Below are 16682 nucleotides of genomic sequence, written 5' to 3'. Positions count from 1 at the left end.
TCCCTTCCTCAAATTCTATTGGTTAGCCTGGAATATTTTTCAGTTAGGTTTGTAATGAGTGTAATTTAAATCACTATTTATATATTTTATAATCTATATCCTTGTATGTTTTTTTCAGTACATTTCTTTCTTGAATATGCCTAATGCTGACCTTAGGTTCTGTGTCCCAAACACTTATTTATTTATTTTTTGAACTAGCTGACCCTCTTTAGAGCTTCACAGGCTTGGTTGTATTTCTGAGTATAGATTTTTAGTGTAAGGTAGTGTTGCTGTATTTTAAAATAGTTTTATTGGAAAACTGACAAAAGGGCCCTGGAGTCATAGACTCACGTCTGGTACTCCAGTTTTCTCTATTACAAAAATACCATATTTTTTTCCTGTTTTGAAGTTAAAAGCATTTCTCTGACTGAAATTTTTACCATCAAGTTGTTTCTTGAAATTTCCTACTTAAAAAAGTCAAGAGATTTCAGGTGTTTTGAAGAACGGATTTCAAAATTTTCTGTATATTGTAATGACATATTACTAAGAAAATCCTTCTGGATTAACTGTTGCATTAATTAAATTATATATGTAATTTTTACGCCATGCCCACTTCCAAAACAATATGAGGCAACTTACATTAAAATCACTTGTAGTACATCGACCATATCACTAAAATGGAAGAAGAGATGGAAAATACGAAATGTTGGCCGGGATGTGGAACAAGCGGAAGTTCTTATAACTGCAGATTAGAGAGTAAACTGCTACAACCACTGTAGAAACCAGCTGGGCAGTATCTACTAAGCTGAACATAGATCTGTGCTGTGAGCAGAAATTCTGTTCCTAGTTCTATACCCAACAGCCATGTATACATAAGTTTACCAAAGGCTGTACTAGAATGTTCATAGTAGCACTATTCAGAGAAACCCCGAATTATAAACTACACAAATGCTCATTGTTAAGGATTGAATTGTGTCCCCTAAAAATTCATAGGTGAAGCCTTAACCCTCAGTGAGCTTGTATTTGGCTATTGGGCCTTTAAGGAGGTGATACTGAGTAAATGAAGCCAGACTCCTATTAACTAGGGAAATGAGCTTATATGAAGCTATATGTACCCTAACACCCAACTTGAAAATGATTTATACTCTTAATAATTTGATCAATGTCAGTGCAAAATGACATTTTCCTGTGTCTGGAATGTTTGTTAGCCAGCGAAGATCAGAACTATTACTTAAGGTAACTAATGCTTTTGTTTAAAAAAACCTTTAATTTAAAAAATGATAACTTTTACATTTTAAATATTTGAGGTATTTAAATTTTAAACTAATTTTATTTTGCATTTATTTGTTTGTTACTATTTCCCTCTTCTAATTTTTTCTCCTGTCAAAGTCTAAATCAGGTAGTTCTGATAAGGGGCTAATAGCCAAAATATATAAAGAACTCATACAACTCAACAACACAAAAACAAACAACCCAGTTAAAAAATGGGCAGGAGACCTGAACAGACACTTCTCCCAAAAAGACAAACAAATGGCCAACAGATATGTGAAAAAATGCTCAACTTCACTAGCTATTAGGAAAATGTAAATCAAAACCACAATGAGATATCACCTCACCCCAGTTAGAATGGCTATCATCAACAAGACAAATAATAACAAGTGTTGGAGAGGCTGTGGAGAAAAAGGAACCCTCATATACTGTTAATGGGGATGTAAATTGGTACAGTCACTATGGAAAACAGTATGACCCAGCAATTCTTCTCCTGGGTATCTACTCAAAAAATCTGAAAACATTTATCCATAGAGACATGTGTGCTCCTGTTCATTGCAACTTTATTTACGGTGGCCAAGACATGGAAACAACCAAAGTGTCCTTCGATAAATGATTGGATAAAGATGATGTGGTACATATATACAATGGAATACTACTCTGCCATAAGAAAAGATGAAATACTACCATTTGCAACAATATCTTGAAAATATCATGCTAAGCGAAATAAATCAGAAAAAGTCAAGAACCATATGACTTCACTCATATGTGGGATATAAAAATGAAAGCAACAAATGAATAAGAAAAACAAACAAGCAAAAGCTCATAGACACAGACAACAGTATAGTCGTTACCAGAGGATAAAGGGCTGGGGGGAGGACAAAGAGGGTAAATGGAGTCAAATATATATGGTGATGGAAGGAGATTTGACTTTGGGTGGTGAACACACAATGTGATATATATTTATTACAGAAATGTACACTTGAAACCTATATAATTTTATTAACCAATGCATCCCAATAAATTTAATTAAAAAGTCTATATAAGGTAGAGATCATTTTTGCATGTTATTGAAATATATAATCTTGTCATAGTATGTTGGTTTATAATATTGATAAGCCATGAATTTATTATATCATTTTACAGAAAACTGCTGAAACTTTTAGTATAACCCTATGACAAAAAAATGACTCACTGTTTATTATTATGGACACTCATTATTATTTGAAAAGAAATAAATTATTGAGATAAATACAGAATACTTTGGGATTCCAGGACTTTTCAAGAATAATATCTTTGGGGGTTTAGAAACACTCTTTCTGGGATTCGCCCTGATTTCCCAGCTGTGTGGTTACCCCCACCACCCCTCTGGTTCTTCATAACAGAGGGCATGCAGTTTTTCTATAGGAATTTTAGGTGCCATGAGCAATACTACTGTATTGTCTTCAATGTGAAATCTGTAAAAATAGTTAACTCACCCCATGTTTCTCTCATCTCCCAAGTGTCAGCTCCCTCCTGCTTCTGCCTGCTTCTGTTCGCCATGCAATCCCTTCAGGTCACCTGTGTTTGTATTTTGTGCAGAGTTTATAGCTGCTGTCAGCAGGAGGACCAGTTAGGGCAGAGCTTCCCTGGTCCTTTTAGCAGCAGAACTGTGGTGATCTGATAGAGCAGACCCTCTAATATCTTTCTGAGAGGCTGCATGGGAGCTGTGTTTTTTGAGGGTTCATCTGTCCAAAAATGCTTTTATTTTACTTGATTAATAGTTTTGGCATGGATAGTTTGACAATAATGTTCCTTAGAAAAATTTAGACACTATATCATTATTTTCAGTTGGTTAGAGCAGGAGTTTTCAACAACAAGGTTGCTGGTTCAATTCCCGCATGGGATGGTGGGCTGCACCCTCTGCAACTAAAGATTGAAAACGGCAGCTGGACTTGGAGCTGAACTGCACCCTCCGCAACTAGATTGAGGGACAACGACGTGGAGCTGATGGGCCCTGGAGAAACACACTGTTCCCCAACATTCCCCAGTAAAATTAAAAAAAAACACACACAAAAAAAAACTGATTGGAAGTTTTGTGTGCATACATAGGGTTTTATTGATTGATGGGCATTACTGGAGGGTGATAAGGTGGCAGGTCAGATTTACATCAAAGAGCCCTCAGATGTCAGTATCTGTACATCTTCCTTTTGGCTACTCACTTTCGTCCAATCCTTCTGTCTACTGCCTGGGATGGAAGGTTGGCTGATGGGCTCTGGATGTTGAAGAGGGAGGGACTGCTGGTTTCACCATTCAATGTCTAGGTTTTCAGTGGTATCTCTGCCCCTTTCTGCATTGTTAAAACTATCCCAGATGGTCAACTCACTGTTTTCAGCTAGAGTGGAGGAGGTGCAGGAATCTGGACTTCCAGGTACAGGGAGAGAATCTAAGGAACTACCTTTGTCTTATGTTCAAACATTTTCCAGCTTGACCCCTCACCCATATCTCTGAGTTTACCTAGTAGTGCCGAACCTTTGAAGGGTTTTGGGTTAGAACTGGTTTGCTTTGCTGTGGCTCAGCACCCCGCCTTTCATGTTCTGATTTCTCAACACACTAAAGTCCTGCTCATCCAGCTACTAAGGAAAGCAACCAATCTTTTCTTCCTCTAGACTCCCCCAATGTTTCCAAGTGATTCTCTTAGAGAAACTTTCTCCCGTATCACTTGCCTTTGGGGAGGGTAAAGACCCTCTTCTTTCCTAAGGGGAAGGGAGGGGGAAAGACTCTTATCACAAATACTAGATTCAAAGGGCAGTGACTCCTGATCCCCTTTCTCCTCCTTATAAAGACACTGTGATGGGGTAGGGGCATTTGGAGTAGGGCTGGTTCTCCTTCTCATTTAATTATTGGGATGGGAGTCTAGATCCAGTCATTTGTAGCTCATAGGGGGTGTTCTTTAGAATTTGAGGGTACTTAGCACTTAGAGCCATCAACTTGGGGCCTCAATTGCAATTCCAGGACAAGAGGGAAAGTTGCACTCAGAAACCACATAATATTCCATTGCACGTTTGTATACAAATATAGTTTACCAAATTCTCCATCGTTGGGCATTTAGGTTTTTCAGAAATGTTTTTGATGTTAGCAGTGACACAGCGCTCATCCTTGCAGTCATTAATCATTGTTATTTCTGTAGGTGAGATTCCTAGGAGTGGAACAGCTGGGTGATGTGATATGCATGGTTTTAATACTCTTGTTATGTATTATCTGGTTACCCTGAAATCTTGTACCAGTTTTACACCCTCCCAGCAGTAGTATATAAAAGGGTTCTTTTTTCCGCATACCTATGCTTGCTCTGAGTATTTTATCTTTTTCTTTATCTCTGCTGGTTTGGAAAGAAGAAGGGCATCTCATGGTTTTACTTTGCATTTGTCATTACTAGTAAGAATGAACAATTGTACATATGCCTCTTGCCTACTGAGCTATTTTTTTTTAATGCAATTTGCCTGATCAAGTCCTTTGACAGTTTTTTATTGGGATATTCCTTTTTTTTTTTTATCCGTTGGAGTTTTTTTATACATTGATAATATTGTCTGCCATAAACGTTGCCATTATATTTCCTTGTTTGAAATGCCTATATATTTTATGTATAATATTTTCTGTAATACATAAAATTTTAATTTTTATGTGTTCAGATCTTAGATAAGTGACTATTCTCTGAATCTCAGTTTTCTCGTCTGTAAAAATGGGATAACATATATTACATGGTGAGGTGGGGGTGGTGTAGGAATTAACTGCTACATAATAGTTGCTCAACCAATGATAGCTTTAGTTATTCCCTGTGTGACACATTAAAATAGTTAAGAATCATCCAGAATTTTTACTAGAATTACAAACATACTCAAAAATACTTAAACCAAATATGAACCTGGGTAATAAATAAAACTGTATCTTTTAGGCTACTCTAGATAGGTAAGTTTTAATTTTTCTTTTTACTTTTCTAATTCGTATCCTTAAAAAAAATTATTAAACTCTGGTTGATGAATCCTCTTAAGAGTAGGAAAACCTGAAGCATGAGTGAAATGTGGGAAGACTAGTGTTATATTATAAGTCATTTGTTAAGGGATTATGAATACATTTCTTTCTGGTGAGAATTTCTTTCCTAGCATTCTTATTTATTTCATATCAGTATAGATACATCTAATAAAACCAAATCACACAGTAGCCGCTTTTGCTTTTAAGACAATCTGAAGATAAGGTTCCTGTCCCCAGCAGGTCAGTAGAACTTACTCCCTGAGGTCAAACGCAAATTGGCTTAGATGAATAAGTGTTTTTAATTGTAAGTTACATAAAGTGTTTTTATGAATATTTATTTTTAGGCCACTTAACACCAATACATTTTTTAATTTTGCCTGTTATAACTTCTAACTTTTTATGATAACATAATATAATTCTTATAAGATACAGTTATAATAAAAATAATTGTGTAATTTCACCCATAATGTCACCAGAAATGAAATCACATATAGTGATTGATGTAGGTAAGTATGGCCTGACTAAAGTCTAGTGGGCCACATTGTAATATAGTATGTTAGAGCACAGAGTGAAAAAGAAATCACCACTGAGGAAGTTTGTAAGCAATTGTTTATTCACCAAATATGCTTTTGGAAATGTAACTGTCTTTTGTCATGGTAATTTTTCAGAATTCAGTTTTCTGCCTCCATAGGGTCCTTAGCCAGCAGACTTCCTGGGGGACTGGTGTTGCTCTCACCTTTCTATATCTCTTAAAAAGTAGCTCACTTCTCCCCCAGTTGTGCGTGTGTCCACCACCACTGCAAGGTGGAGATGATTCCAGATGAATTCCCGAGAATGACGCAAAGCCATCTAAACATATTTGTGCTCGGCATGTATTGACAGTTACATTGGCTTGTATGAGTTCTTTGTACCTTTAAAATTGTTTTTTGTCTCTGTAATCATTCTTTCTGTAGTATCATTTCATTATCTTAATATGGCTCTTCTCAAATGTCATACAAAGCTTTTTATGTAAGTCAAATAACATTGCCCCTGCAAAGTTAACCATTGCAAATGATGTTTTTAAGATCCTTTGAGGTGGAGTGGTTATTACTTGGAATATGACAATTCCAAACCCTTCATAATGACTGTGTGCTTTGTTGCATTTTAAAAGCATTTTCTATAGAACAGTTGAAGAATTAAGTGCTTGTGTGTTGAATGCCTGCCACCTGGTAAGCATCTCAAGGGAGAAATTAGTTTGGTTAAGTTTAAGCTTAATCTAAAGAGAAAATAATTTGTCATATTAGTTTTCAATAACACTTTATTAAGATGGATATCCAGAACTGAGTTTAATTGCTTCCAGACATAGGTAAGAGTGATTTGTGTGTCAAGATTAAGCATATTGGTGGGGCATCCTGTATAAGTTTGTATGAGGAGTTGAAATAGACTTACATTTTTACTTGAAGTTCTTTTTTTTAATAGCATTTATTTCTTCTGCCAGTTATTTTATTTTATTGACTGTTAATTTGTCAACCCCTCCTTTAAAAAAAAAAAAAGGTGAGAGGAAAAAAGGCCATATTATTATCACATTTATACATGTGGGTTCCCTAAACCATATGGTGATTTCTAATTAGAATACAAAAGATTCTCTGATGAGACTAACTTCTTAGTAGCTGCAATGGTGGGCATCACAGAAGGGGAGAGTTTTCTTGAATTTCCGACAGGGACACTTTTGAGAGAAACTGTGTGGTTTATAATTGTCCTAATACTCAAAGTCTGATAAAGTTATTGATGTGCAGATCAAGTTGGTATTTCGAAGCTGGTAATTTAATTTTGGATGTTTGATCCTCTCAGCCAGTGGCTTGACTTGATTTTTTTTTTAAAAAAGCAGCTTCAATATTTAATTTCACATGTACCCTCTCAGTAGAGATTTCAAAGGATACTTTGGGGGATGCTTGACTGCCTTGTCTGTTTGCTCTTGTTTTGCATGCAAGAGAGAGCCAGAAGCCTTTCTTCTCATTGTGTACACATAGTATTAATGGACTTACTCTGCCTGTATCGTCTCATTACTGGAAACAGCCAGAAGCACAGAAGTCTTTCAGTGTATGCAAATAAGGCAGAATCATCTACCTGAGAGTTAATATTCTCTGCTTTTAAGTGTATTCTAAATCTAATGTTTGTATTTAGAGCATAACATCCTGTTCTCTTTTTTTCTGGGCAAAAAGCTAAGCAGGCTCTGGCAGCTGTTTGATGTTGGCTTCAAGTGTTATTAATTTCATATTCTATTATTCTTTTCACTGTAGCACAAGTGAAGCTGATGTGGAGGCTGTCATGGATAAGTTGTTTGATGAGCTGGCTCAGAAACAAAATGATTGTACGTAAGTTAATTTCTCTTGAAAGAGAATACATTTAGAACACAATGCCCAATCTCCACTGACCAATTAATAAGTTCCATTGCTGTATATGGGTTGATGCCACGCTCAAGTGGCAGTCATTGTATCAGCATTTTGTCTAATTTATGTGTTGAATCATGTGCTATTATTCATCAAGCTATGCATTTCCTATCTGTAAGAGATGAATTTTATAGTAATTATCCAGACAAGATTGAGTCTTTGTTCATGTTCCCATAGTAACTAGACCAAGGATTCTAAAAGTGCAAGGCAGAGAGCTGCGGCTGAATAAAGCCTGTGGAACCATTGCCGACTGCACATTTGAAGAGCTATGTGAGAGAGTAAGTATCCAGACGCGTCCAGACTCCTTGGCCTTTTCACATGTTAAAATTCTTCATATTTTCCTCTCTGCCTGTTTCAGATTTTAAAATACTATTCACAGAGTCAGAACTGATTTCAAAGTCTCATGAAGGGAAATACACATACCATGTGCTTTTTATAGATATTGGCACACAATTTGCACTTAGGAGGACTCAAAAGCAAAATTAGAAATACTGAGAGAACTGTTAACTGTTGCTGGAAGCAAAATTAATATCAATTTTAGGAATATTTTGTAAAAGCCAAGCATAAGAGAATCTTTTTTTAATTGAGGTGAGGGTAGTATGTGGGGAAAGGAAGATGAAGTAATATTACCATGATCCAAGGAAGTATGACATAAAAGAATTTTCATGCCTCGTTCTCATTGCCCATCTATTATTGTCATGTTATCTGACCGATTGGGGCCAGGGTCAAAGAAAGTGAATTTCTGTAATGGCAACATGTACATTATATAATAATGTATTCAACAGAGAAAAAATGTATATACATACATTCATATAAATGAGAAAGACCTTAATTACAGACTCATTATAGATATGAATTCCGTCTTTTAAAAGCTCTGGAATTCTCAGTACTCAATGGATATTCAATATATTTAGACTGAAATAAATCCAAATTACACAGAACTGTAAGCATAACATCTCAATTGTCATGTATAAATCATCATTCCAGCTGACCTCTGATTTATCTTGACTTTTCAGTAACTAAAAAAGAATTGTTTTTCAGTAGGAGGAAGAGAAAGTCTTTATTTATACCTGCCAGCCATTTCATCAGTACTTTTCTTAAAGGCTAGTGACTTAATTACTTCTATCCAGAGAGTTGAATCCAGTCTACAAATTGTTATTATAGAAATAAAGCACTTTAAAACCAAAAAGTTTTGGGATCAAGTAGGATCCTCTGACAGGATGTAACGTCAGTCTCTTTCAGTGGAAGTCATTCTGGGTGATAGGAATCCTTTACCTTCCTACTGCATCAATCTTATCAAGGTCCTAGATAATCTAATATCTCCAGACAAAATTCTATTAAGGCTTCCATTTAAGTTTTATGTGCTTTGCCAGAGAAATAAACTTGAGAAAAATCTTGTGTTTCCAAAAGATGAAGCTCCTCCTCCTTCCACAGAAGGGCCCTAGTGAGGAGGAACGGGGTAGGACCGACTTGTTGTATCTGGGGTACTATGGCAAAGATGGCCTTCTGGAGCAGGTACTGAGTAGATACAAATATTTATCTGTATTTTAATGTGTTCATTATTTCAGAAGACTTAGTACCAGGAAATGGCTGTTAATTAAGGACCAAAATCTACATAGTGTACTGTCTGGGGGTAGTGGGGAAGAACATTAATTGGGACTTCATGTTGAAAAATGGAAATAACGCATAAAAATAAGTGCCTCTATCTTATTTGACAAAAATATGGATTATAATAGCAGCTATGAGCTAAATTCCTAGAATAGCAATGATCAAATTACTATTTATTTTTGACATAACCTTCTTGACAAAATTTTAGGTTGATAAATTAGTACATCCTACACTTCATGATTTGGTTGTTTGGTTGCATAGAATGTCGTTTTTACAAAGATATTTAAAGAGTTCATCAGTTTTTTCAAAATCTTCTTTAAATTCATGAATATTTCAATTACTTTCTTTTAAATTTTTCGTGGTATATTATCCTTGTTGATGTTTTTTCTTCTTCTACAAGTTGGCGAGATCTTCCTTTTTCAGTGGTTTTGCATGGGTAGGTTTGCTTTTTATCTACATTGTAATTGTGGAATGTTTACTGCATCAGACGAGCACGGAATGACCGACAACAGACACCGACCTGATGGGTGGGGTTACGTACTAGTATTAAGCTGTGAGGGATGTTTGAGGAAGGGCTACATTTTTAAGTGTTCTGTTCATTTGTGACTATTTTCTTGTTATGATAATTTTATATTTTTTTGCAACTTTAAAACTGTGGCAATGCAGATATTGAATACTTGCATAGTATTCAAGGACTCTTGAAATCATTCAGCTCCATATTTAACCTAAAACTCTTAATGAATTATAATGATCTTATGAGCCAGGCTAAATAGTTGCCAAAAACCATTTAGTAAAGAAAAAACAAAACAAAACACATTCAACCCAAAGTAAAGAAGCACTCATCTGATGTGTGTGGGACACTCCAAGCTTTGGATCACCTATTCTAGTTTTCTGGGAGGTTCTCGAAGCCTGAGGCTCATCCAACCACAACTCCTGACGCCATCATGAAAAAAAAAACTTTGGCAAGAAGTGGATGGGTAGATAGTGTGTAACAATTAGTTTTGAGCCATGGCTCCTCCCAAGAAAAAATAATATATTTATAGGTTTATATATATTAAGTAGAAACTTCTCTATTAGTGTCTTGATAGATATAAGAAGATTTTGACTATAAACCCTTGATGGATGCCATAAGCAAACTAAAAGAGCCCGTTCCTGTCTTACATCTCTCTCCCTCCCTGCTCCAAGCATGTTACTATAGATCTGGATCCCTGCAGGTTAGCATTGAGCCTCGTGGTATCTCTGGGATTCTCTTTCTTTGCAAATCTATATTCAACACTGTCATGTTCAGAGAAGCAGTCCCAATTCGTAGACCCTATAGCAACTGCATAATAATAATAGAGAACATTGCCATGTATCAGGCATCATTCTAAACACTTTTTATATATTGAACTCATCTTATCCTTCAAGTAGGTATGCACTATTACTGTCCCCATTTTATAGGTTGAGAAATTGAGGCACTGAGATCTTAAGTTACTTTCCCAAGATCAGTAAGTGGCAAAGCCAAGGCTTTGAGCTCCTTGGTAATCTGGGAATCAGATTCTCCTCTCTTAGTCACTACACTATGTCTGAAAGTGTTCTGGACAATTTACATTCAATTACATCAAATCTTTCATAGAATTTTGGTTCTACCATTAAGTACAATCAGATACTCTGTGAATTTCCACACCTGACTAAGCTTTGAGCCTTTTATGAAGCATGCACCTGGCTGGGGAACAGACATTTCTGAGAGCCCCATGTGTGCTGAGAACCTTAGTACATACGAGTAACTGTCTGACTCATGTATCTTGGCATACCCACTGGGAATGAGCACATCTTCTGACCCCTATGCCCACCTGAAGGTTGTGTAGGGCCTATACCTCCAGGCTGGAGACCTCAAGCCTTAGACAGCCTCATTCCTTTACTCCTTTCTAAAAATATTATTTTCCTCCCTGCCATGCTATGAAAAAGGTTCGGAGACCCTGTTTTAGAGAACTGTGGGAAGGTAGAGTTTTAGGTGATCTTTGTTACCTGTCACTCCCTCCATATCAGAGTAGTGGCAAAGGAAAGTGAAACAGATTCATCTTTGTGCACATGACATGAACTTTCAGGTTTCCTTTCCTTACCTTTACACAGTTATTGGGCTTAATTGGAGGGGAGTGAAAAAGTCAGAAATACGGGTACCTGCATCTGTGGTTCTCAGTGTGGTTCTAGGGTTCTTTGAGGTCAAAACTTACAACAATACTAAGACACTACTTACCTTTCTCACTGTGGTTGCATTTGCAGTAGTGGTACAAGAGCAGTAGTGGGTAAAACTACTGGACCTTAGCTGAATCAAGGCGGTACACTAAGTCATGTTGTATTCTACATTGCCCTTGTTCTCACAGCGGAAAAAACACACACCCAAAAAACTGTTTCACTTCAGAATGTTGTTGAGGAAGTGGTAAAATGATTAATTTTGTTAAATCTCAACCCTTGAGAGCATGTCTTTTGAATATTCTTCATGATGAAGGAAGTACACGTAATGTACTTCTGCTATATACTGAATACAATGGTTATATTGCGGAAAAACACTTGTGCAATTGTTTGAGTCTCTAGCTGAACTAGCCACTTTTCTTATAGAATGCAATTTTTTACTTGAAAGAATGTCTGACAAATATGGTTATTCGGGCTTGGCAGATATTTTCTCACAATGTTTGACAGACGTTTTCTTGAAAATGAATGAAGTAAGACTGTCACTTTAAGAAAAGCAACTGAAAGTATTTGTTGCCAATGATAAAATTTGAGCAAACAAGTGAAAATTAGAATTTTGGAAAACACGTTGCTGCCCCCATGAACTTGATAGCTTCCCAATTTTTATACATTTTTTTTCTAATAAGATTCATGGTGATATTAACAAATGCAAAGTTTTGACATAATGTAATTAAATGTGTCAACATTTGGAAGATCTACATAACTCATTGAACCAATATTTTCTAACAACCAATGCATACTCTTACAAAATCATGCATGACAAAAACCCCATTTAAAGTACAAGAAAGGCTAATGAATTTTAATATAACATAATTTTAAAACTACTGTTTCAGATCCTGCATTGCAACTAACATTTAAAAAACTATTCTTCCTTGTCTAAATACACATACCCAAAGGTTAGAGAAAATCTGGACAGTTAAACTTGATCTAAGTAAAATGAGTTTTAGTTAAAGCAAAAACAAAAACAAAAGCAAAAACTATTCTTGTGAAGTTTTAAACAATTTTAAAAATAGACTCTATTTTTTAGCACAGTTTTAGGTTTACAGAAAAATTGAGATGATAGTATAGAGAATTTCCATATACTCCCAAATTCAGTTTCCTATTATTTACATCTTATATTAATGTGGTACATTTGTTACAATTAATGAACCAATATTGATATATTATTTTTTATTGTTTTTTAAAGATTTTTATTAAAATATAGCTTGATATATTATTATTAACTAAAGTCCTTATTTCGTTCGGGTTTCCTTAGTTTTTACCTCATGTCCTCTTTATGTTCCATGATCCCATCCGGGATACCACATTACCTTTAGTTGTCATGTCTCCTGAGGCTCCCCTCGGCCGTGACAGTTTCTCAAACTTTCCTTGTTTATGACGACCTTGACAGTTTTGAGGAGTACTGGTCAGTTATTTTGTAGAATGTCTTTCAACTGGATTTGTCTGATGTTTTTCTCATGAGTAGACTGGAATTATGGGCTTTGGGAGGAAGACTGCAGAGGTCAAGTGCTATTTTCAAATATCATATCAAGGGTACATACTATCAACATGACTTCTTACTGTTGGTGTTAACCTTGATCACGTTTGTCTGAGGTAGTATTTGTCTGGTTTTGCCACTATAAAGTTACTCTTTTCTGCCTCTTTCCATAGTGTGTTTTTTAGATGGATGTTCTCGTTGAGTTTTCATTTAGTATCAAAGAAAAGTATCCATAATTATCTGATAAGGTTATTAAAACACTTTTCCCTTTTCCAACTGCACATCAACCAAGACAGCATATCACAATAGATTGAATGTAGAAGCAGATACCCCTCTCTGTTTTATTGAGCCAGACATTAATGTGATTTGCAAAAAATGTAAAACAATGCCATTCTTCTTATTAAATTATTTTCATTTTGGAAAATATAATTATTTTCATTAAAATGTTATTTATGTTAATTTGATATGTTGAATGTAATGGTTTTCTCACTGTTCTTTTAAGTAAATTAATAAATATTTAAAACGTTTTTCAGTTTTAATTTCTAATACAGTAATGTTAGGAGAGATAAACCCACAAAAACAAAAGCTCTTTATGTCCCTCTATAATTTTTAAGAGTGTAGAGAGATCCTGAACCAAAAAGTTTGAGAACCACTTACTTTAGGGTTAACTTCTATGGATCAATAATGAAAGAACCCAATTCAAAGAGAGCAAGCAGAAACAGAATTCTAAAGGCTTAATGAGTAAACTGACTATACCTAAATTTTCCTTATTGAGAAATGTAATTTTTACACCTGCAGAAAATTGTTTCCTCAACTGATAACTGTGCTCACAAGTAACTATCTGCAAGAGTAGTTTGTTATTTATGTCATAAAAATAATGACAGGTGGCCAGGTGTGTTCATAAAAAGTCTGAGTAGAAAAACCTATCAGTTGATGCATATGCATGGTGTATACGTTGTTTACTGTCAACTTCTTGTTCGTTAGCTTTTGTCTTTGGTTCTTCGTATTCGAGGAAAGGAGGTCCATCAGATACACTTTGACCTTCATCTGTTTATTAATCTTGATTATATCATATTAGTTTACGTATCATTAAACTGTACCAAACAGTATCTCTTGGGTAGTTGTTGGGAAATGTTTCCCTTCTCTTTCTGTTTTACGCTTTATTTCATTTCATGTATTTCAAGTGAACCCACTTGTTGGAAACTACTTCTGGTTTGTGTCCTGCACTCAGTACATTTTCAAGAAATACTAAAGGATAAATAGCTTTTATCCCTACTATTTGGCCAAGAGTCAAAGGCTGATGGTGTTTGGATGTCACCAGTGATGATTAGCATCAGGGAATAAGGACAATCACCAGAGCCAAGGTGGCCCTGGAATCTTTTTGGCCCTTTGCCTTCCCAGTAGCAAAACCATTCTTACAGCATTGCTGATCTGGGAGGTCCATTTTCCATATGCTGACCTCTGGCGATACTATATCCAAATAAGGCAGGCAGGCAGCCTGGCAGAAGCATAGCGGACAGGTAGGGCAGAAGTGGGATTGCAAGGAGCTCAGTAGAGAATGGGTCAGATTCTTGCAGGGAAGAATGTGAATCCAGTGTCAAAAATGAGTCCCTAAGTCTTTTTGCCCTCTTTCTGTCTTTCCCTGCCCACATTCCTACTCAACCCCTAAGCTCAAGAGTCATAGTCTTAGTCTTCTTTTTTTTAATTAAAGTTTATTAGGGTGACAATTGTTAGTAAAGTTACACAGGTTTCAGGTGTGCAATTCTGTAACACATCATCCATGTCTCACATTGTGTGTTCACCACCCAGAGTCAGTTCTCTTTCCACCACCACATATTTCATCCCTTTTACCCTCATCTACCACCCTCCTCCCTCCTTAGTCTTAAAAGCACCTTGAAAATCATCTTATCTAACCATTCAACCGATCCTGAAGCCTCCTACAAACTCTGGTCATCCAGTTGCCTTGCAATGCCAATTTGGGGGATGCTGTTGAATGTGCAGTAAGGAATATATGATGTACAAAGTTAGCTGTAAAATTTCAACATACATACCTTGACCTAACCTGTTTGATATGGGCCCTCAGTATTATAAGAAAAGTTTTTGGAATAAAATCTCCTAATTGACCTATACCATAATTTGATTTTAAAAGGTAAGATGTATACTAATAATTTTTTTTACCTTAATTTATTTAATTATTCTGAAATTTTTTAAATAAAAGAAAACTATGCAAGGTTGGAGGTTGAACTGAAGCATCACTTTTTACTAAGTGTTGCCAACGATGTGTATCTTCCAAGGAAATAGCTATATATTTGGTTAAAGGTTGTTGATGTGTTTTGTGTTTTACTATTTTGAAAGAGAGGGAGAAAAAAAAAGACTTAGAGAAAAGCCCACAAAAGAGGGGCTACATTAGAAATTTGAAAACTGTAGCCACTTAGAATAAATGTAGTCATTTCCATGACGAAAGGGAGAGTGAAGAAGAATCAGAAGGAATGGAGAGAACCTGGGTTGAGAGATCACCTTCCTACTTTATTCATGTGGGCAGTTTTCTGGGCAGTTTTCTGTGACAGGACGCATTGTGAGGCTGAAAGTCAGTCTTGTTCAGCTTCTGTTCCCACACGAGGGCAAGAACAGCTCCTTAGGTGTCGCGGTGTATGGTTACAGATTTTAAACTCTGCGAGCCATGGACTTCTCATACTCAGCTGCCTAAAGCTTCTCTGAGGGAGGAAATTTGCTTTCATTTTCTGTAAATGTATTTATGTTGTGCTGCTAACTGCTATGGTTGAAAATGTGTTTGGTCCCTGTCATAGGAGAGAAAGTGCCTACGGATTCCCAGAGGGTCTTGAGAGAAGAACAAGTGTGCTAAGAACTGTTCACCTTCATTAGGTTCTCTGTCTAAGGAGTAAAATTCTTTTGAGATCGGGTCTAGTAGTAGAAGTAGACACAACTTCTCATGTTTCTTTTTAAGATCACTTCTCTAAGAAAGTATGATAAACTAATATTAACATTTGTTTCAGTCTTTGGGAGGAATGTGTCATTTACCTGCTCAGACATGATTAAGAGGTATAAATTAAAATTTTTAACATTAAAGTGGTCATTAGCTTTTTAAAATTAGAATTTGTTTTTAAAGTAAGTAGTCTCACTTGGATTTAATAATAAATGTATCACAGCCCTAAGTAATAACTAGGACTATTCTCCAAGCAGAGGACCTATATGATGAAATCATTGGTAAAGTGTTGAGAAAATGTAGGGTAACCAATTAATATGACTATAAAATACTTCAAAGTTACTTGTTTGATTTTTTTCAAAAATAGCTTTAATACTGCTGGCTTATCTAATGCTTACCTACCAAATGGCTCTTTTTTTTTTTTAATAGAAAAGAATTTTTTATCAAGTAATTCTTTGATTCATAATTTTCAAGTTTTTCTGTTTCCCATCATAAAGTACGTGATTTGATATACTTCATTGTACCTTTCCCTTAGATTAGGTCAGTTGACTCATAATTAGTAATTACTTAGTATCTTGCTAATTAGAATATTTAATAAGATGTAGCCAATTGGCTGTATTACTTTGAGATGTATTTTATAGGAAATAGTTTTAAGAATTGTTAGAATATACTACTTTTGTTTCTTAAAATAACTTGCAGATGTTGAATCAGGCAAAAGATTTTGAGAAAAAAACTAGAA

At 35.6% G+C, this 16682-nt stretch overlaps 1 protein-coding gene across 4 annotated transcripts in view; it reads left to right on the top strand.

The window, feature by feature from the left end:
* AFG1L (AFG1 like ATPase) overlaps positions 1 to 16682 on the top strand; it is a 198507-nt gene that overhangs the window by 135781 nt on the left and 46044 nt on the right. For all 4 annotated transcript variants that reach the window (XR_016020209.1, XM_074333372.2, XM_019735074.3 and 1 more), the window contains exons 9-10: positions 7536 to 7606; positions 7863 to 7963. Coding sequence is in view for 3 of the 4 variants with exons in the window: in XM_074333372.2 (XP_074189473.2) it covers positions 7536 to 7606; positions 7863 to 7963 (172 nt within the window). In the remaining variant the exon portion in view is untranslated. The remainder of the gene's footprint in view (positions 1 to 7535; positions 7607 to 7862; positions 7964 to 16682) is intronic.

This window comes from Rhinolophus sinicus, chromosome 2, assembly GCF_057876585.1.
Source record: "Rhinolophus sinicus isolate RSI-liver-muscle chromosome 2, RSI-T2T, whole genome shotgun sequence".
NCBI classification, from domain to species: domain Eukaryota; kingdom Metazoa; phylum Chordata; class Mammalia; order Chiroptera; family Rhinolophidae; genus Rhinolophus; species Rhinolophus sinicus.
Note: the sequence above shows the minus strand (reverse complement) of the source record. Positions and strands in the feature narration are given on the sequence as shown.